The 20,768-nt window shown below is 38.4% G+C and overlaps 1 protein-coding gene across 7 annotated transcripts in view; it reads right to left on the reverse strand.

Moving 5' to 3' along the window:
* Positions 1–20,768, reverse strand: part of daam1a (dishevelled associated activator of morphogenesis 1a) — a 151,031-nt gene that overhangs the window by 40,118 nt on the left and 90,145 nt on the right. For 6 of the 7 annotated variants that reach the window (XM_078233824.1, XM_078233827.1, XM_078233831.1 and 3 more), the window contains 13 exons: positions 17,921–17,992; positions 13,332–13,426; positions 12,507–12,840; positions 10,469–10,579; positions 9,017–9,120; positions 8,868–8,934; positions 8,652–8,769; positions 7,236–7,374; positions 7,027–7,085; positions 6,209–6,396; positions 5,635–5,955; positions 5,200–5,307; positions 690–796 (listed from right to left, as the gene is read on the reverse strand). In XM_078233824.1, the coding sequence (XP_078089950.1) occupies positions 690–796; positions 5,200–5,307; positions 5,635–5,955; positions 6,209–6,396; positions 7,027–7,085; positions 7,236–7,374; positions 8,652–8,769; positions 8,868–8,934; positions 9,017–9,120; positions 10,469–10,579; positions 12,507–12,840; positions 13,332–13,426; positions 17,921–17,992 (1,823 nt within the window). Of the gene's footprint in view, positions 1–689; positions 797–5,199; positions 5,308–5,634; positions 5,956–6,204; positions 6,397–7,026; positions 7,086–7,235; positions 7,375–8,651; positions 8,770–8,867; positions 8,935–9,016; positions 9,121–10,468; positions 10,580–12,506; positions 12,841–13,331; positions 13,427–17,920; positions 17,993–20,768 lie in introns of all 7 variants that reach the window. The other variant, XM_078233828.1, reaches the window with a different exon arrangement.

Below are 20,768 nucleotides of genomic sequence, written 5' to 3' on the forward strand. Positions count from 1 at the left end.
AGCAATATCATGCCTTTAATAACCCCCCAAAGCACTTTACAGCCAATTGTAGTCCCTGTTGTGTCTATACCCACAGTCATTTCATTAACCTGTACTACGAGGATGATGCTCAAAGTTCAAGTTGTGTTTGCAAGTGCAGTACATAGCCAGTGTTTGTTGAAGAGGAAACATTGATAGAAAAGCAAGCACAAACAATGTTTTTACTTTATTTCAAGACGCACAATGAGCAGTGGAGTTACAGGTGCCAAGGATATGCAAGCCCCGAGTTGCCAAATCTGGAGAAAGGGAATTAATTTCCTCATCTAAAGCTGGGGTTGGGAAGGCAAGAAGGATTCTCCAAATCAGATTTGCAGCTGCTGGAGAGTGGGTGAAGTGAGTTTATACTATGTTCTAGAGTTAATGCATAGAATCAGTAACATCTTGACATGAATACAAAAGATAACTTTCCAAATTGCCTCCCCAATCTGGACATTGCTACTGAAGTTGGTCAAACTGTTTGCAATAGTTCTAGGTTGTGCTTGTTCCCATGGTATGCTAGTAACATGTTTCAGTTTCTTCATGTATATTGCATTGAACATTTAATAACTGAGTGACAGTAACAGCTTATAATCCTTTTAGGAATTCATAATAATGTGCAAGCTATTTGTTAACAGCTTAATGCTTTCTTGTACTTGTTATAAAACAATTACCTGGATAGAAGAATATTGCAATTCTGAGCTCTTCTTCCATCAATTACTGACAGTTCCTTGACTTTCTTGGTGGAATTAAATGCATCTTCATTGGCTTCTGTCTCTTTCTGTGGGCAGAAAAAAATTTATAACTGTAAGTTAGCTGAATGCACTATGAGAATACTTAATTGCCTAGGTAAAGCTCTATTCATGGGGCAACGTTCATAGCATGTTCGTAAACAAATTTGGAGGACCAAATACAACAAGGCATTTGGATAATCTATAAAAGTTTGAGACTTAAAAAGGTAAAAATAATTAAAAGATATTTCTAAGCACGATTAGCTCTAAATGTAAATTTACTTTTCAAACAAAGATAGTCCCATTGATCGATGTATTCTCACTAAGGCAAAGATGACCTTAGTGGACTGGCCTCATTACCCACTTCGGACCAAATATGTCACTGTTCAGGAATAGTGTACCATTAGTAGAAACATGCAACAAAATAATTCAATCTCTTTCACAACACAGCACGGTGGCACAGTGGTTAGCACTGCTGCTTCACAGTGCCGGAGTTGTAGGTTCAATTCCGGCCCCAGGTGACTGTCTGTGTGGAGTTTGCACGTTCTCCCTGTGTCTGCGTGGGTTTCCTCCAGGCGCTCTGGTTTCCTCCCACAGTCCAAAGATGTGCAAGTTAGGTTGATGGTCATGCTAAATTGACCCTAGTGTCAGGGGGATAAGCAGGGTAAATGCGTAGGATTATGGGAATAGGGCCTGGGTGGGTTGTGATCGGTACATTTTTGATGGGCCAAATGGCCTCCTTTTGTACTATAGGGATTCTATGAACAAATCAAGTTTGGCAGCTAAGTGGTTAGTAATGATGCCTCACAGGGTGCGATTCCCAGCTTGGATCACTGTCTGTGCAGTCTGCCTGGGTTTCCTCCGGGTGCTCCAGTTTCCTCCCACACCTAGTTAGGTGCACTGGCCATGCTAAATTCTCCCTCGGTGTACTCGAACAGATACCGAGTGAGGTGACTAGGGGATTTTCACAGTAATTTCATTGCAGTGTTAGCCTATTTGTGACACTAATAAATCAGTTTTAAGTTCCCTGCAATCTGTATTTTAAAAAAAGGTTAAGGGCAATATAGGCGAGGTTTAGGGTTAGACAAAGCTCTGACTGACATACTGCAAAGGTTATATAATATTTCCTCAGCTTGACTAATTGTGCATCACATATGGACGACAACTAACTTGTTGCTGCCAGTGTTGATGTAAAAACAGTAATTTTTGTCAAATTTAGCAAAATATTCCTTAAAAGAATTGAAAAGTATATGCTGATAAATAAACTATCTAATTTGAAATTCAACTATAAAGACCACAAAGGTCTTTGATAATTGATGCCAAGTTGGTAGGTATTAATTGGAACAATTAGTTTTACATCCCTGATGGGGGGGGGAAAAAGTTAAGTTAGAATTCACCCCTGATCACTATCCACTGACCCTTGCTCAAAGTGTGCAAGGGTGGACACTGGATAAATGTCACAGATAGCCTTCAGAGGCGCTTTGTAGAGTTAAGCAAGCTGGACATGAAGAATGGTTAAAGATTTGAGTAAATTCAGGAGAATCTGCGTACATGGCTCTTTAATGCACTTAATTATAGCCAAGGCCTTTTATTTGTCTAATATCATGTCCAATAGTTATACAATTATCAAAAATCAATGTAAACCTGTGATTTAATGCAGAACATAATAAGTCCAAAGAAATCATATTTATAATTTAAAATGGTTGCATCCTTTTTCAGTAAATAAAACTACTGTATGACCAATAACTTGTTCATAAAATATGGAACTTTTCAATTTAAGGTCCTTAAAAATTTAGATGCAAAGCATAGATTTCATTATCTTTGAAAGAGTACTTAATGCAGTTAACCAAGGTCTTTGGGATTTCAACTTTGTGCAGATTTTGTTAATACTATTACTGATCACGATGCATATTACCACAATGAAATGATAATCCATTTTACAAATACCAGAGGCATTGTCTCCAATAGCTTTTTAAATAAGATAAAATTAATCTGCACAACATTTTACTTCCTCTTCTATCTTGGCGATGGGTAAAATTTCAAAATTATTCAAAAATCAGGCAGCAGTTATGACAATGATGATGTGGTCTTTGATCATAAATTATTCAGTCCCATTTATACAGTTACAATGTTTTCACTTGATGACAAAAAATTGCATTAATTGACTCCAAGTTACAATACAAATGTACAGCTGAGCATGCTCAATAAAACCAGTGACATACACTAACTTCAAATGTATATTTTCACCACTAGAAATCTCATGCTGTGATTTATATGCAAGTAGACTCCTTCCACTTTATTAAAGCACATGCTTACCTGCTTGGAATGATTGCTCAGAAAGAAGTCCTAAATGCAGGCCAAAGGCAAAAGGAGGATAACAGGTAGCATCAGTTAATAGCAATAAAAAAATTGCAGTTCAGCGATTGTTGCAAAATGGGAAACAAAATAACAGACACAGCACAATAATGTAAAGAATTTTCAAAACAAAAATGTGATTGGAGATGTATGCGCATCAAGCAAGAACGCCATCTGCCAAAGATAACCCTTTCACCATTACAAGGAAGCTCAGGCACAGTAGAAGTTACGGATGAGTGCACATTCCATCAGAACTTGGATAACAACATCATTGCTGAAGTTATCAAATTACCTACACCCAATAGGGCGTGCACAGAATGTCAAAATGGATACGAAATTAAAATGATTCGAAGGGACTGTTTAAATTTGTAACACTTCAATCCTGTGAAAACTAATGCCATTTTGGTAATTTTTACTGGAGCTTGTAAACATGCCCATATTGCTGAAAGGGTTTAGAGTGTCTGAACGTGTTGGGTAATAAGCAGTAATGCTGCTCATCATAAAGCAACAAGCTATAGCATGCAAATCAGAGTCAATTTAAAAAAGTCAAACGTTTCTGCAATACCAGTACTTTTTGCAAAACTTAAAGGCGATTCGCACAATGCTTTTAAAATTTTAAGCAGAAAAAGAATATGCTGAAATGAATGGAAATGTAGCAGCTCTAGAATAAAAGGAAGCTCTGTCTCTCTTTGCCTAGAGCAATACAAAACTAATCACATTATCCTGTCCTCCGAGTAGCCCACTAGATTCTTTTGTTTAACTTTGTTCATTTTACCTTTAAAAAGGTGCTACGGTCGCAAATACTTCAACCAACTCGAGAGTATAAAGTGGTTTCCTCTAATTTCTCTCTCTTTCAGTGAGGATCTTTGATTAATTACTCCTCGTCAATGTCTCAGCAGGCAGAGAACGTAGCTTTCACAAGAACACAAGAAATAGGAGGTGTAGGCCACATGGGCAGTCAAGTTCATGGCCAAACTTGAGCTTCAGCTCCACTTTCCCACCCACTCCTTATTTCCCTGCGAGGTCAAAAACCGGTTTATCCCAGCCTTCAATGATAGGACATCCTCAGAGTTCCAAAGATTCACAACACAGTCAAGTAATTTCTCCTCACCTCAGTCCGAAATGATTGGCCCCTTATTTTGAGGCCGAGTCCCTGTGTTTCGGATTCACCAACTGTCAGAAACAATCTCTCAGCGTCCACCCTCTCAAACCCCCTCAGAATTTTGTACATTTCAGTGAAGCCACCTCTCGTTCTTGTAAACTCCACAGAATATAAACTCAATTTATTTAACTGATCAAAGGGCAATTCCTTCATCCCAGGGTTCCAATCTAGTGACACTTTGTTGTATCAGCATGTGTATCCAATCAAAAAAAAACTTTAAAAAACTTCCACTGAACACAGTGGAGTAGGAGTAGGCCATTTAACCCTCAAACCTGTTGAATCTCCTCTGCTTCAGTGCTGCATTGGTAATTGTCACAGTATTACAAGATTGATTTGTTAACTGTCCTTTCTGATTTGCATTCTAAACAATATTTAGATCATGTTGCTGATACATTTGTGGATACAGCAGAAGGGGCACTACTGCCTCACAGCGCCAGGGACCAGGGTTCAATTTCAGCTTCAGGTGACTGTGTGGTGTACATAATCTCCCCGTGTCTGGGTGGGTTTTCTCTGGGTGCTCTGGATTCCTTCCACATTCCAAAGATGTGCAGGTTAGGTGGATTGGCCATGCTAAAAAAATTGCCCCCTTGTGTCAGGGGCATTAGCAGGGAAATATGTGGGGTTACGGGAATAGGTGGTGTTGGGATTGTTGTCAGTGCAGACACAATGGGCCAGATGGCCTCCTTCTGTACTGTAGGGATTCTGTAACTATTAGAAACATGTTGAATAATTAGTCCATCTATCATTAAACTAAGCATGTTATTTTAACTGCTAAACATTATTGAATTCAAGGAATGTATTGTTCCATTGCTAAAAGATAGGCACTACATATTTCACAGTAATCCAATATGAGAAACAAAACAAGGTAACCACATATAATTTAATAATTCATCTGATCACTTGTTCCTGCTTCGGAACTTCACTCATTTTAGTTACCTGTTGCCTTTGGTAAGCAGAAAATGTCTTCTCTATGTCTTCCAAGTCAAGTACTTTGAAAACATTCAAATCATCAATTTCTGTCCAGATTGTTTCCCCAAGTTTGTTCTACAAAAAGCAATTTAATTTTTAAAAATTTATATGACAGGTTCAAAATGCAGATCATCATTGTGCAGAAATTATAAAACAGGCCTCAAATTAATGAATTTGCTGTTTCTTATAACATATTTCCAATTTGTTGTTGAACATAGATCATGTAATTGTACACATATTGTAAGCCTTATTTTAAAGTTGGAAATATTAGGAAGATTAATTACTCTAACAGCTCAGTAAACTTTAAATTCAGTCAAAGTAAATAAAACAATTTTAGACAAGATTAAAACCAAAAATGGCATATCCTACTGTTTCTTATAATATTAATCGTGCGCAACTCACCTCTGGTAACTTGGACCAGTTGAAGGATTTTAAAGCATTTCCTGGTTGTGGAATATTTTTCTTCTTCAATCCTTGACCCATGGGGGCTCCAGGAGGAGGTAGTACACCACCCAAGAGTGCCAGGCCTGGAGGTGGAGGGGGTCCACCTGGAGGTGGGGGTGGTGGTGGTGGGGGTGGAGGTGGCAGCAATCCACCAAGCGCAGGGGGTGGTGGTGGAGCAGGAATATTCCCAACTGGACGAAGTGCAGAAGGTGGTAGTGGTCCACCAGGGGCTCCAGGCGTTGAAAGGGGGCCGCCAGGAACTCCAGAATACCTTGCTCTCTAAAATTGAAGCAAAATTGCAAAGAAAGCATTAGACAAAGAGCTGTCCATATTTTAACACTGAACTCTAAACACTTTTATGGTAAACTGCAGCACACCAATCAATATATTAATGTTCTCAACATCTTATCTCAGGTCAAATGTAATATATATGGCTTTTCAACTGTGTACTACAATTAGCTAAAGTACCAAATGTGGTACTGTTTACATTTAACAAGTGGTAAAACATGCTTAACTACATGTAGAAACTTGCATTGCTTAGATCCTGGATCTGGGCCATAAGATCAGCTGCCTGTTTCTTGGCAGCTTTATGCTCCTGAGATTCTCTTTCCAGTTTTTCTTTCATTTTATTCAGTGTTTGCATCATCTCCTCCTTTTCCTGTGTTTTAGCTTCACATTCCCGCTCTTTTTTCTCCAGTTTTTGCTGTAGCTCATTGTGCTCTGTAATCAAAAATCTTTTTAGATTATTGATCAGCAAAAAAAAAAAGCACTCTCATATAAACAATAGCTCCCATTAATTAGATTTTATTAAAATGTTTGGCGTTGCTTGCCAAAGCTAGATTAAAAAACCCAAGCCCTACCAGAAAGAAAAAATACCCACACAGAGGATCCCAGATTCAAATCCTGTTCTGTACAGGGTTAATTGGTCTTAGATAATGCAGATTTTAGAGGGTCACACTTATCCTCAGCAGCCTTGAGATACAGATAGGAAGAGAATAGTCAGTCATGGGGCTGTGCTCGTGGTTGCTATTCACTGACTGCTGCTGGAGGATTGATAAAAAGAGCATGCAAGCACATCACATTAGCTGTGAGGGTCTACATGATGTACAGTCTACTCCTGTTCACAGTCTAAATTTCTGCATGAAGAATTACTACTCTTGAAGAGTTATTGGGGGATATTGATGCCTATGAAACAGCAGATTGAGTAACAGTCAGCACCTTTAAGAGAATAAGAAAATTTGGTGGGGGAAGTAGAATTACATTTAAAGCTATTCAGAATACTGAACAGTACCCATCAGAGCCAAAAAAAAGTTAAAAACACTAAATTTCTCAAGCGAATAATGATCGTACCTTTTCGCATTTTTTCTGCTTGTTCCTTCCATTGTTTGACTTCATTTTCATTAACCAACCTATTTACATTGAACAGTAATTTTAAAAAGTCACAAAGTTTTAGCACACAATGAGAACATAATATTCTTCATAAGTAAAATTCTTCACAAATAAGATGTTCTAATGCTATAATCCTAAAACAAAAAAAAACTACAGGGACCCAGACTTACATTCTAACAACGTTTTTCACATTGAAGTTTTCCAGAGGTGTAACATCAGGATCATGCCCTTTATCATTCTGTAAAACTATCTGCTGCAATACTCGATCCAGTAGTAGCCAATATTGTACAGTGTTTCCACTTCGCTTATCTGGGGGAGGGTGTTGAAAAGGAGGTAACTATTAAAGTGGAATGAAATCAGGAGCAGAATTCACAAATCAGTTGAAATAGTATTCAATGAAAATTGTAAGATCAACAAAGGAGAGAGAGAGAGAACTATTCAAAAATAAATCCACAACATAAACTTGAATAGTTATATTATTGAGGCTTCTGCATGAGTACAACCAGTTGATGAAAAGATTAGGTATCCAACAGCATTACTGTTATGAAAGCAATATGGATGCACATTGTTACTTTGAAAAAGTTGGTACTGTTCTAGCAGATTAAATCTGGGGAATAAGCTATATCATTTAATTTTAAACATATTTCAACAATATTTCAGATATGTCACACTAATTTAATGGGTTGACCATATTTTCAGATCAAGTTTTAGACTTCCTTGCATTTTATTTACTCTTTGTAGAAATAGAGAAACCCCTGGGATTTAAGACTATTATAAAAAAATAGACTCGCCTATATATCATGTGAAGGTATTGTCTGCATAAACACATATATAATCACTGGTAGAGAATTTTGAAATAGTATTGTAGATTTAAAATGTATTTTCAAATGTCTTCTATTCATTATCTATGTCTTGTATTCATTGACCAAGATGCAGCCTACCTTGGAGCATAAATGGGAAATGAGAAGAATTAGACAGGCCACATTCTTTGGAAATAATAAGGTATAGAATATCAGTAGGAGACCATGCAGCTGCAAGCAACCAAGGTTTTAAAATGAATGCAGTATTTAGCTTCTAGTTGCAGTGAATAGAAGTATTCAGCTTCTACTGATAAGGTGTAGCTAGCCAACAGAGAAATGACTCCTTTTCCCATGATTTGCAGATGATTAGGGAGATCCTTGAGAGAGAAAATAAGAACGTCTGGGTCATATTGACCAATGAATTTCTAATTCTGTTACAAGGTGGAATGCTATTGGCCAAGGTAAATAATGTGTACTAACGTAATTGGGTCATCCAGTGTGGATGACAAGTTGGGCGGGAGAAACAAAATCTTCGAAAAGATATATCTGTTTTCCACATGTACTCTAACAGAGAGAAGAAGTTGGGTTCCTCCAGCTGTCTCTCTCCCAATGAGAGTTGCTCAATAAATAACGGCTTTAACTGTATACTGTCATTCACGAGTCTGTGGGTTAGCTGAGTTCAGCTTAATACATGGCACCAGAGGGAAGCCCCCAGAAAACCCCCTTACCCTTCAACTGAAAAAATAAATGAACAGTTTGCAAAATAAAATGTTGTACAGTACTCACATGGCATTTGGAGACAATGATGGAGAATTGACATAAAGTGCGGGTATGCATCTGTATAGCTGATTTTTTTCTTAACCAGTTCAAACAATTGGGTGGCACTCTTCGTGTCGATGTGGACCTGAAGTAATATGTTCAGTCATAAGTTAACAGGGCAAACTTTGTATTCATTTTCATACTTTGAAACGGCATATAACAGACAGCAACTCATCTACTTACCATATCAAACCTTTTTGCTAGTTCCATTTCGTCCTCATTTCTTAGCATCTCAAAGAAATCCAAATGCCTAGCAAATGATTAAAATTAGTATAAGAATGGCACAAGAAAATAGTTTCAATTTTACTTTTTGAAAATTGAAGTACACTCACCTATCTAAAGTTGCATTTTCATGTTCACGTAATTTGTCAATAACGGGTTGAATACCTAACATCAAAAATTCATATCGAAGATGTACTCTAAAATCCAAACTTTCCTATTGAAATGAAATAAACAGTGATATAACAACAGATTTCACTTTCTCCATGGATAAAGATTTAAAAATCTAAATTGTTAATTGGGTAGGGTGGGGGGGAACTTGGCAATGGTATTAGTGTGGAAACAGTCAACAACAAGCAATTTTACACTGCACTCAGATAAGTTGATACACAATAGGCATGGACTTTAGTAAGGCTTTTGATAAGGTTGCTCATGGCAGACTGGTCAGGAAAGTAGAGGCCCATGGGAACCAAGGCAAAGTGGCACACTGGATACAAATTGGCTGAGAGGCAAGAAGCTGAGGGCAATGGTAGAGGGACGTTTCTATAATTGGAAGTGTGTTTCCAGTGGGGTTCCATTTCAGGACGTTATTTGTTATCACTTAAATGTGATGGGTATGCAAAAAGTCAGTGAATGTCATGAAAATTGATAGGTTGGTAAATAGTGAGGAGGATAGCCATAGACTGCAGGAGGATATCAATGGACAGGTCAGGTGGGTAGAGCTGTGGCAAATGGAATTCAACCTGGAAACATGTGAGGCATTCCACTTGGGGAGGGCTAACAGGGCAAAGGATTACACTCAATGGTAGGACCCCAAAGTGCAGACATCAGAGAGACATTGGAGTGCATATTCACAGATCGCTGAAGGTGGCAGGGCAGGTAGATAAGGCTATGGGATATTTGCCCTTATTAGCCAAGGCAAAGAATACATGAGCAGGGAGCTCATGTTGGAACTATGTAAAACACTGGTTAGGTCACAGCTGGAGTACTGTGTGCAGTTCTGGTCACCACATTATAGGAAGGATATGATTGCACTGGAGAAGGTGCAGAGGAGATTTGTACTGCCTGGGTTGGGGGGGCCTGAGCTATGCGGAAAGATTGGATAGGTTGGAAATTATTTTCTTGGAGTACCGAAGGTCGAGCGGGGATCTGATAAGAGGTATACAAGATTACGACGGGCATAGGTAGGATGAATAGGAATGAATTTTTTCCATTAGTAGAGGTTCAATGAGCAGGAAGCATAGATTTACGGCGAGAGCTATAACTGTAAGAGGGGAGTGGAGGAGAAACTTTTTCACCCAGAGGGTGGTGGGAGTCTGGAACTCTCTGTTAAAAAAGGTGTTTGAGTTAGAAACTCTCGTAACATTTTAGTAGTATTTAGATATTCACTTGCGTTGCCGTAACCTCCAGGGCTATAGGCCAAGTGCTGGAAATTGGGACTCGTGTAATCAGATCTTTGTTTACCAATGTGGACACAATGGGCAGAATGACCTCCTTCTGTGTTGTCAACATCTATGAATGCATGAAATATCAACCCCCTGAACAGTTGAGATGAAATTTCTTACCTCTCCTGACCCTTGACTTAGGACAGCATTAATGAAAGACATGACGGCAGTTTTTAGGTTCACTTCATCCTTGTATCTTCCTGTATTTCTGTCCAAGTCATTGACTAATGTCTGAAGGAGAGAACATGAACCACACAATTTGATAAGAAAACAATATTGTATGGCACAAGAAAATACACTGAAAAGCGATGTAACCACTTTCAGTTTCCATTACTGAGGTATCTAGTGTTTTTACTTTTTCTGTGGTAATCTCAAATTGAAAAGCAAATTCTATCATTCCTGAGGGATTGCAATTTAATCAAAAATCTAAATTCTGATCAACAAATTGGCCAGAATTCTCCAGTTGTTCATGCTGACGGAACCTTCTGGTTCCACCGATAGCATACACCCTCCACAGGGTGCAGTCAATGAAAAATCCATCTCCTGCCCCAAGAAACATATTGCAGGGAGGCCAGAGAATCCTGTCCAGTCTGTCTAAAACATTTCCCCAAATCATTTCATTACCTTTCTTTGTATCACATGAAAAACAAGATCTGAATATTGATGTGCAGGTCACTGTAAAATATATACTGAGGCTTTAATAAAGGGAAAAATACAGGACAAATGATCAATTATCTCTTTTTCAATCTCTTAAAAGTAACTTTAATATTGCGCTGATCTTCTCCGAGACGATGCTTCATATCGATGAATTATTAACACTGTTCGTTCCTTTTCAATTTACTAATGTGTGATCAATCCTGATTGGGGAAATTTGGAAGAGCTATAGGGAAGGTGAATCAATTTCCTGTTGCCTCTTGGAATCCATAAAATGTCAGAATCTTGATATGGAAGCATCGAATTTGTTTCATAAACTAGGTGTCATTACAATTGAGAATACTACACATCTGCCACTGATTATTCATGCTTTTGTGCCGATGTACAAAGTCAACAAGGCGATGTGCCTTTCCTCATCCCAGCTGATCCTGTCTCATATCCAGCTCTACTTAGTATGGGGTAAAGAATTGCCAGCTTTGAATCAGCAATCAAAAAGGATGGCAGACCTGGCCTCTTCACACAGCTCACTGCCTGTAGCTGGATGTAAATAAAGGTTCTTTACGCAACCGGATACATCTGACTTTCCTGATCATGTAGGTACAAATCATACTTGCTCCAACAAGGCATTTTTTTGATGAGATTCTGAAAAATATTTTTGCAATAGATAGCAAGTGCTCCCCATTTAGGCCCTTTAGCTATTAACCATTCAATCGATTGTCCAAAGTCACTTTTCAGCATTGACATTTTTAACTTTATAAGAATTAGTAAACAATCTACTGAATGGTCAGATCAGGAAAATTGGTGGAGAACAATTCATAAAGGCAAACTTTAGTAAAGGTACTAATTAAAGTAGAAAAGACAAGTCACATTCTGATTGTGTTGAGCTTGCTGAGAAGCAACTTCAACATATGCAACCCACAGTGGTGCTTAGTTGAGTAAAATGGACCTTGTTGGAAGCATCGAGTAGATCCTTACCTGGCATATTTATGCATTCACATTAGCACATGGTATAATAATGCATTAAAACAAAAGAACAAATATGACTTCAATATTTAAATTACAGAACTACAAAGTCTGACTGAAATTTCAAGCAAAATGTATCATTTACTTTTTTAAAAAGTAATATGTGAGGTGGTGAACGAAAGCTCACAAATTACTTCCATTCGTAGAAACTGCACAAATCACAATCTGGCGATAAAAGGCTTGATATTTACAAAGTTAAGGGATCTAGAGGCAAAATAATAAAAAACTGCACGTGTCACATTTTGATCAGTCTGCATTATATCTGAATAAAATGTCCCTGCTCCAATTGGCTGGCGACAAAGTTGAAAAGCAATTAGGCAGAAAGGTTTCTTGCAGGAAGTCAGGAGAAACGGATTTAACCATATTCCTCAGAATTATTTTAACGGGTGGGTGCGCAGATCTTTAAATGAATTAGCATTGCCTTAATTCCATTTGACTTGTACATTTTCATTTTGCAATTCAACTTGTGCACAAACTGTACCTGGAAGCGTGTTCTTTCACTTGCAAATTTCTGGTAGTGCAGCATTGCCTCCAATACCTTCTTGTGACCACCTGGCACCAAACACACAGCACCCAAAATTTCCAGGACTGCTACTTTAGTCTTTATATTTTCTGTTGTAAGACTTTGAGCTATTACATTAATACTCTCTACATGAGCCAAAACATGGGCCCTGCCCTGAGAGTTGTTCATTAATGCCTTAATGCAGCCTATTAGAGAGGTATGTATTCGAGATTCTGATGTTTCATAGTCCATACTTTTCAGAAAGTTCAGAATGCATGTTAACCCATCCAAGTCAATGAACCGGGTAACAAACCTGTCAAACAGAAGAACACCAAATTCAAAAAAAAGCAAATGAAATAATCCAGTTGATCCTATACAACTTAAAGCACACAACAGACTGGTGTCTTTCTAGATGAATAGTTAATAACAAACTTATTTGCATCAGGAAGAACTATGCTTTTGGGTTGGGGGGGCGGGGAGGGCTACTATTCATTTGCAGATAATTTTAAGCAACTAACAAGTTGAAATGGAGGTTCCTAACAGTGTAATGTAATTTTTCAGTTTTCATGATGCACAGTGATCTTAGTCAAACGAAATAACAAAAGTCATCTTTGAAAAGCTTTGTACTCCTTATACTGATCTGCCAACACACAAATTGAACAGTGCAAATTAAGAGCCTAAAGTAAGCATTTTAGCCACAAGAGCATGTTATAGAAATTAACTGCAATTAATTCATAGAATTAAAATTCTGAATTATTTATTTAATACACAATCACATAATTATAGATCAAAAGATAAGATTGCCTCATTGGTTGTGTTCTTAGTGCGGTTTTCAAACTCTCAATGGTTTTATTCCTTTCTTCCTCATCTTCTTTTTCCAAAGCCAAGAGTGATTTTCTCTAAAAAAGAAAATAATGGTCAGCTCACAAATTCATTTCATTATTACAGCATGTGAAAACTGTGATGAAAATGAGCACATCTGCTGACACCATGTTTATCCATTTTTTTTGTGATAATTTTATGACTAACGCCTCTGCTTCTCAGTCAATCTCTAGGGTGAAATCATAGAAGTCTGTGCTGCAATTCTGCACAACCATCAAGGTCACCTTGACTGGCTGATACAAGAAAGGTGTGTAGAAAAAAAAACACCATTTTTTTTTCCAACATATAACCCAAGCTTCTCACTGACATTAAGGAGCTACATTAAATAACTTGGCCTAAATGGAGCCATTTAATTCAACACAGCAGTAGCCAGCACAGAATAGCTCTGGGGCTGAAACATGGCCACCAGCTTAAGCAGCACCGAGTTATCAAGAAATCCATGATGGAAGTGTCATAGTCATAGAGGTTTACAGCATGGAAAAGGCCCTTCGGCCCAACTTGTCCATGCCATTCTTTTTTTTAATTTTAAAATGACTAAGCTAGTCCCAATTGCCCGCATTTGGCCCATATCGCTCGATAGCCATGTTACTCATGTAACTGTCTAAACACTTTTTAAAAGACAAAAAATTGTACTCGCCTCTACTACTACCACCTCTGGCAGCTTGTTCCAGACACTCACCACCCTATGTGAAAAAATTGCCTCTCTGGACCCTTTTGCATCTCTCCCCTTAAACCTATGCCCTCTAGTTTTAGACTCCCCTACCTTTGGGAAAAGATATTGACTATCTAGCTGATCTCTGCCCCTCATTATTTTATAGACCTCTAAGACTAATCCCTAAGCCTCCTACGCTCCAGAGAAAAAAGTCCCAGTCTATCTAGCCTCTCCTTATAACTCAATCCATCAAGTCCTCGTAGCATCCAAGTAAATCTTTTTTGCACGCTTTCTAGTTTAATAATATCCTTTCTATAATAGGGTGACCAGAACTGTACACAGTCTTCCAAATGTGGTCTTACCAGAGTGCTCCAATTCTTTTTTCAACATCGGCATCATTTAGTTATTTAATTAAGACTTCTTAATGTGAAGCATCTCTAATTTATGGGCTCGGGGTGGTATGGAAATTCAGAGGAGAGGTAAATATCAAACCCAAGTAATTAGGTCAGTTTCACTGTTCAGTCAAGAGCAAATTAATGAGGGAAGCCAATTGGGATCTCTAACAAAATGCATTTTATTGGCACTAGGAGAACACATTCAGCACTCCATAAATATGTTCAAAGTACTAATTTTAAAAAAATCATGGGGTGTGGGCGTTACTGACAAGGCCTGCACTTATTGCCCATTCCTAATTGTTCTTGAATGGCCCTGGCTTTCAGGAGCCAATCACACTGGTGGGGGTCTGGAGACACATGTAGGCCCAGGCCAGTTAAGGACTTTAATGAACTTTAGGGAAGAAAATCTGTTGAACCTGGTGGGTTTTGACAACAATGACCATTTCATGGTCACCATTACAGAGACTAACTTTCAATTCTAGATTTATGAATTGAATTTGCATTCAACCAGTTGCCATAGTGGGATTTGAACCCATATCCAAGGGCTTTAGCCTGGGACTCTGGATTACTAGCTCAGTGACATTACTACTACGCAACAGTCACCCGAAGTGCATTTGTTTCTATGAAGACTGGAACAGGAACCGGCCATTCAGCCCTCGAGTTCATTTCACTATTCAATTAGATCATAGCTAATTTCTAACCACTACATTTACTTGCTTTTGCTCCATATCCCACATCAACTAAAAGAAAAATTAATCTCACTTGAAGATTTCAATTAACTGTTTTTTCAGGCGCAGTTCCAGATTTCAACTGACTTTTTTCTGAAAATATTCTTCCTGATTCCACTCTGGCCTGGTTATAATTTTAAGAATATGGCCCACTGTTCTGGATTCCTCCACCTGGGAAACAGTTTCACTGTATCCAACCAACAAATGCCTTTATCATTTTAAACACCTCAATTAGATCAGACCTGAACTTCCAACTGGAATGGAATGCAAACCAAGTTTATGCAACCTGCTCCCATGTTTTGCACCCAGGCATAATGCTAGTGAACCTGCACTTCACTGCTTCCAATGTCAATATATCCTTCCTGAGGTTTGGTGCCCAGAAATGAATACAAATGAGGCCTTGTACAACATAAGAATCACATACTCAATTTTGTATTTCAATCCTTCAGATAAAGACCAGCATTTCATTAACCTTTTTAATAATTTTCTGTAGCTGATCATCACTTGTGTAACAAATCTTTGCTCCACCACAGCTTCCATTAAGAAATTATTTGGGATGACCTCACATTGAACTCCCATTTTCTATAGCTTCGTTCTCTCATTTGTTCTGTCTACATTCCTTTATTATTTTTTGCCCTAATCTAGACAACTCAGTGTCTCCTTAGTATCATCTCAAACTGGGATATAGAACTCCCCATTGTTACCTCAGCCATGTTTTCAATAAAGCTGGGTAAAAAAAACAGGTCATTGGAGAATATTACATATGGATTTACAATTTGCTCATCTATTTCTTTTAATATTGTGAGGTGGAAACCATCATGTCCCAGAGGTTTTTCCATTTTAAGTTCCATTATTTTCATCATTATTCTTTTATCCAAAATTTGTATTAATCCACTAAATGTCTCTCCTTGACTTATTTCCAAGTTATTTTGTACTAACTGACAAGCGTTTTAAGGCACTTAACAGGTTTGACACTGTGCCACATTAGGAGATGCAAGGGCAGGCGGGCCATAGGTGGAGTTTTAAGGAGAGTCTTAAATGGAAGGAGGTAGAGGCAGAGAGATTTAGGGAGGAATTTCCAGTGTGTAGAGCCAGGACAGCCGAAGCCATGGCTGCCAATGATGAAGTGATTACAATCGCTGGTTTGTGATCCTTTTCCTACAGTGTTCATTTAAGTAGTATGTTGTTTCCTGTCAATTATAGTCTCACCTGTATCTTTAATGCGCCTTTACCACTATTTTCTCAATATATTTATTATATTTATAAGAGTTTTGATATTTGCTCCAAAATCTTTTCACATCTTTTTAAACCTCACCGTCTGCTGAATTTCCAGTTTTCTGTGCATTTGAGTGCTAATAGCTTATCTCTTATAGCTTGATAGGGAATCCAACTTTGCTGTAGACTGTGGTTGTGTAACTACACAAATAGAGCCTATGTTTGTTGGTAACGAGTACTGATTTTGTAATGTACCAAATACTTTGAATATTTCCTATTTGTCTGTGGTCCATTGCAGTTTGCCAAGTTCAAATCATTCCTCACCCCTTTTGAAATTTAAAAGCTGACTTTGTGATTCCTTTCTCCTTCAAACCCAACCTTAAATTCAAGATCAGCAGCAAAACCAAGTGCCAATACAGTACAGCATAAATGGAAGCAATCCCAAGGCATATCAAAAGAACGTTAAACTTGTACCAAGTGAAGTCAAAAATAATCCATCAGGATAAACATTTCCAGTGCAAATCTCATCGATTCTAGTTGGTGTACTATGCACTTTGATGCAGGCCAGGTACAGCTTTGTAACAACCCAGTCTGAAAACCATAATAAAGAGCATCACACTGGGAACCTGCAGTGGTTCAAACAGTTATCCAGTGAGAAGCTGGTCTGTACAGATCAGGAAGGACTTGGGTTTAAACCTTGATCTATACAGATTTTTCTGATTTCAGCTAGTAGGGATATTAATTGATATTGCACCCCTGGTCTGAAAGGACTAGTCCAAATTCCCCTTTTGTTTGACATCCATTGGCCTTTCCTAGAGATGCATGTGCCGATATTGCACAAGGTCACATTAAGCTTGGTTTCTCCACGGTGATCAAATCACTTATTGGTAGTCTTGGGCAAGGTTAACATATTTCTCAACATATTTTGGATGAGGCACCAGAGGTGTATCGGTATCCAAGGAACGCGACCCTCAGTATTTTCAGGAAAGGAGAAAATCGTTTAGAAAGGAAAGAAATATAGTGGTTAATTCAAAGAAAGCATATCTGAGCAATGATGGTAATTTTCTGCCGTTCACATAGCCAAGTGTGCAAAATATACACTTCAAGAGGAAGATTGTGTTAACCAAGTGGTGTTACAGGTTTTCAGCCCCAATGCTTAAATGTCTTGATCTTCTTACATCCATTGAATGCATTTAAAACTAGGAACTAGTGAATGCATTTAAAACCAGGAATAAGAAGAAAGATAAGGGTTCTCTTTGGGAGGTCAAAGCTCTTACAGCTTAAAGTTGAAGGTGCAAAAGTGCTCTAGGAATTTGAAGAAAGATTAATATTGAGAGAAACTTAACATTTTAAAATCGAGTTGCAATTGAATAGTTGTTTCCCACCCCAATTCATTCAAGGACTTTTTGAACAGCTTCTTGTATAGCAAAATGCATTGTAGAAAAGTATTAATGGAATGATGAGTCCACGCGATGAATAAATTAGTTTACAAACGTAGACAAACACTAAACAGCTACTCACGACTGCCATAGAGTTCAACTGATCGATGTAAAACTCAGGCCAGCTTGTGGCTCCTTTATTTTCTTCCTGTTCCTAAACAAAAGACAGATTTCACAAATTACCATCACATTCATACCAACTATATTTTGGAAGGGGAGGAATGGAAGAATTCATTATGAAAAGATTGAACTTTTCCCAATAATACATAGGGTAAATATCACCAAGTATACAATTTCCAGGATTGATCTCTGGTCTATGCCAAGTTAACCAATCTCAGCTGGCAGAGTTAAAGTTGCAGCATAGCTCTGGACTACAATTAAAAACTCTACCAGGGTTGTTGTTCCCAAGTACTATCTGGTGTGATTAAATTACAATGAGAACAGAATCAGGCTCAGGTCTGATAACATTTCAGTGAATAGCTAGCCAATACATTGCACAAACTACCAGGAAAAATGGCCACTACTTATTGGAGAACTATAGTTGGAAAACATTTGCACATTTGAGTTCCAATGAATTTAGCATTAGCAGTAAACAGAAGCCAAGACTGGGATGCTGATTGGTTAGAAGAATGGACAGAGGGTTAGAAGAATGGACAGAGGGCTGGAATGTAAACTTAAGAGTGCAAGCTAAGGATAGCGCGTTATAGGGGCCCCTGAAGCATTCTTGTCATTGGTGAAGAATTGCAAATATTTAATTAGGTGTTATTAGTGGTGTTGACACAGATGCACGACCTAGACTGAATGTTGCAAAACCAGTCTGCAAAAAGGGTGTAAAAATTGGATACTTATCAGGAGAAAGCAATTGTCCAGAGGCAAAGGCTAAGGTAAGAGGGGTTTTTGCCATGTGAGAAAGTTAGAAGTTAATAGTAGGACACCTGCTAGAAGTTAGCATTTGTGGAGGACATTGCCAGTTGTCAGGTGATTGTCATAGGTTGAGGATTGGGGCGGCACGGTAGCACAGTGGTTAGCACTGCTGCTTCACAGCTCCAGGGTCCTGGGTTCGATTCCCGGCTCAGGTCACTGTGTGGAGTTTGCACATTCTCCTCGTGTCTGCGTGGGTTTCCTCCGGGTGCTCCGGTTTCCTCCCACAGTCCAAAGATGTGCGGGTTAGGTTGATTGGCCAGGTTAAAAATTGCCCCCGAGAGTCCTGAGATGTGTAGGTTAGCGGGTAAATATGTGGGGGTAGGGCCTGGGTGGGATTGTGGTCGGTGCAGACTCGATGGGCCTCCTTCTGCACTGTAGGGTTTCTATGATTGCTGTAAGAATCCAGAAGTGACCAGCATAATTATCCCTAGGGTTAGGGTTTTCTGTATGAAATCTAGATCAGTATTAGAAACCAGAGTCAAGTAATTGGAAGCTGTTTTCGGCTTGTGAGCATGAGAGCACGCAATCAACACGTAGTTATGAAACATGTTATAGGCTACAGCAGTTAAGGTAAACTGGGAAATTAAAAGTTGAAGTCTTATAGCTGTAAGAGATTTTGTATGATAAGTTGGCGAAGTTACAACTTCAACAAATGTCATAAGAGACCAAGTTCAATGAACCAAGCGGCGAAGACCCCAGATGTCCTGGGATCCACGGGAAAGTACGTCTCAGGCCATGAATCAACGAGTAGAAAGTTAAGTATTAATCTTTGTCGTCCAATAAACCTCATTAGTTTACATTCTAAATGAGTAACTTCTTTTTGCCAATATCAACTGACAAGAATTTTCTTAGAGTTTAGTATGGAGTCAAAATCCCAAAACTAGTAGAGTGGTTATGTTACAGCACTGGTAATCCAGCAGCCTCGATCCAGAGCAATGAATTCAAATCCCAGCATGGGAGCTGGGAATTTTAAATGTCATTAATAAAAATATCTTGAATAAAAAGCTAGAGTACCAAGAGAGTGTATAAACTACCAGATTGTCATAAAAAACTCAGATTATATCATGTAGGTAAAGGAAATCTGCCATCCTTTCCAGGTCTGGCCAAGTGTGACTCTCCAGCACTGTGGTTGATTCTCAAATGACCTCTGAAGTGGCCTAGCAAGCTGCTCAGTTAATTGTGATTAGAGATAGACAATAATTGCTGGTCATACTAGCAATGCCCACAGCCCATGAGCAAATTCAAAAAAGCTATAATTCCCAAATTCAAAGTTGATGGTATTTGCGCTTAGTAATACTGCTTCTATAAAAGGGGTAACAATAAATGTATATTGACAGAAGACTGGGCTTAGAAACAAATCGATGTGCTACGTGTTCACATGCAAAGTAGAGACATTTTTGAAAATAATTGGAGGCACGTCAGTTCTCATCACATTAAATGCTGAAAGGGATTTTCCTAACGATGGTACAACGTCTGTGCTGATTAGGAGTGAAAGTTTATCTTCAGTGGAAACCTAGAAAACAAGACTTTAGGCAAAGTATTCTGCTAATGCAAACTTAAAGGAGAACAGCCTCCATGACAAAAGTTCTGCAAACTCAATGTTTAAAAGTTCCAACTGCACTTACATAAATCATCCCAACACTAATCAAATCACTTGACTGTGGTATTCCTGATGAATGGCACCAAGACAAAAAATCCTCATCACAGCTTACACAATTTCAAACCAAGGACTCTAGATACTCTACAGAATCATCAGATTTCTGCCCATCTGTCATCAGATTGTTTATTTCCCATATTTGTTGACTGAAACATTATTTCTATAGTTTCATACCAATGAGTAGGATTTGGAAAGAAAATGAGCCTATGGAGAAGGGGGTTAGGAAAGCACTATTGGAAGAAAATGGTTAAAGGTGAAGGGGCCTTTCGTGCCACCCACCCTTCAAAAGGTGAAAGTTGAAGGTGATAGATAGTTACGGCCAAGGTTTTTGATAGCAGAACGGACACCC

The sequence above is a fragment of the Mustelus asterias genome, chromosome 18 (assembly GCF_964213995.1).
Source record: "Mustelus asterias chromosome 18, sMusAst1.hap1.1, whole genome shotgun sequence".
Classification (NCBI taxonomy): domain Eukaryota; kingdom Metazoa; phylum Chordata; class Chondrichthyes; order Carcharhiniformes; family Triakidae; genus Mustelus; species Mustelus asterias.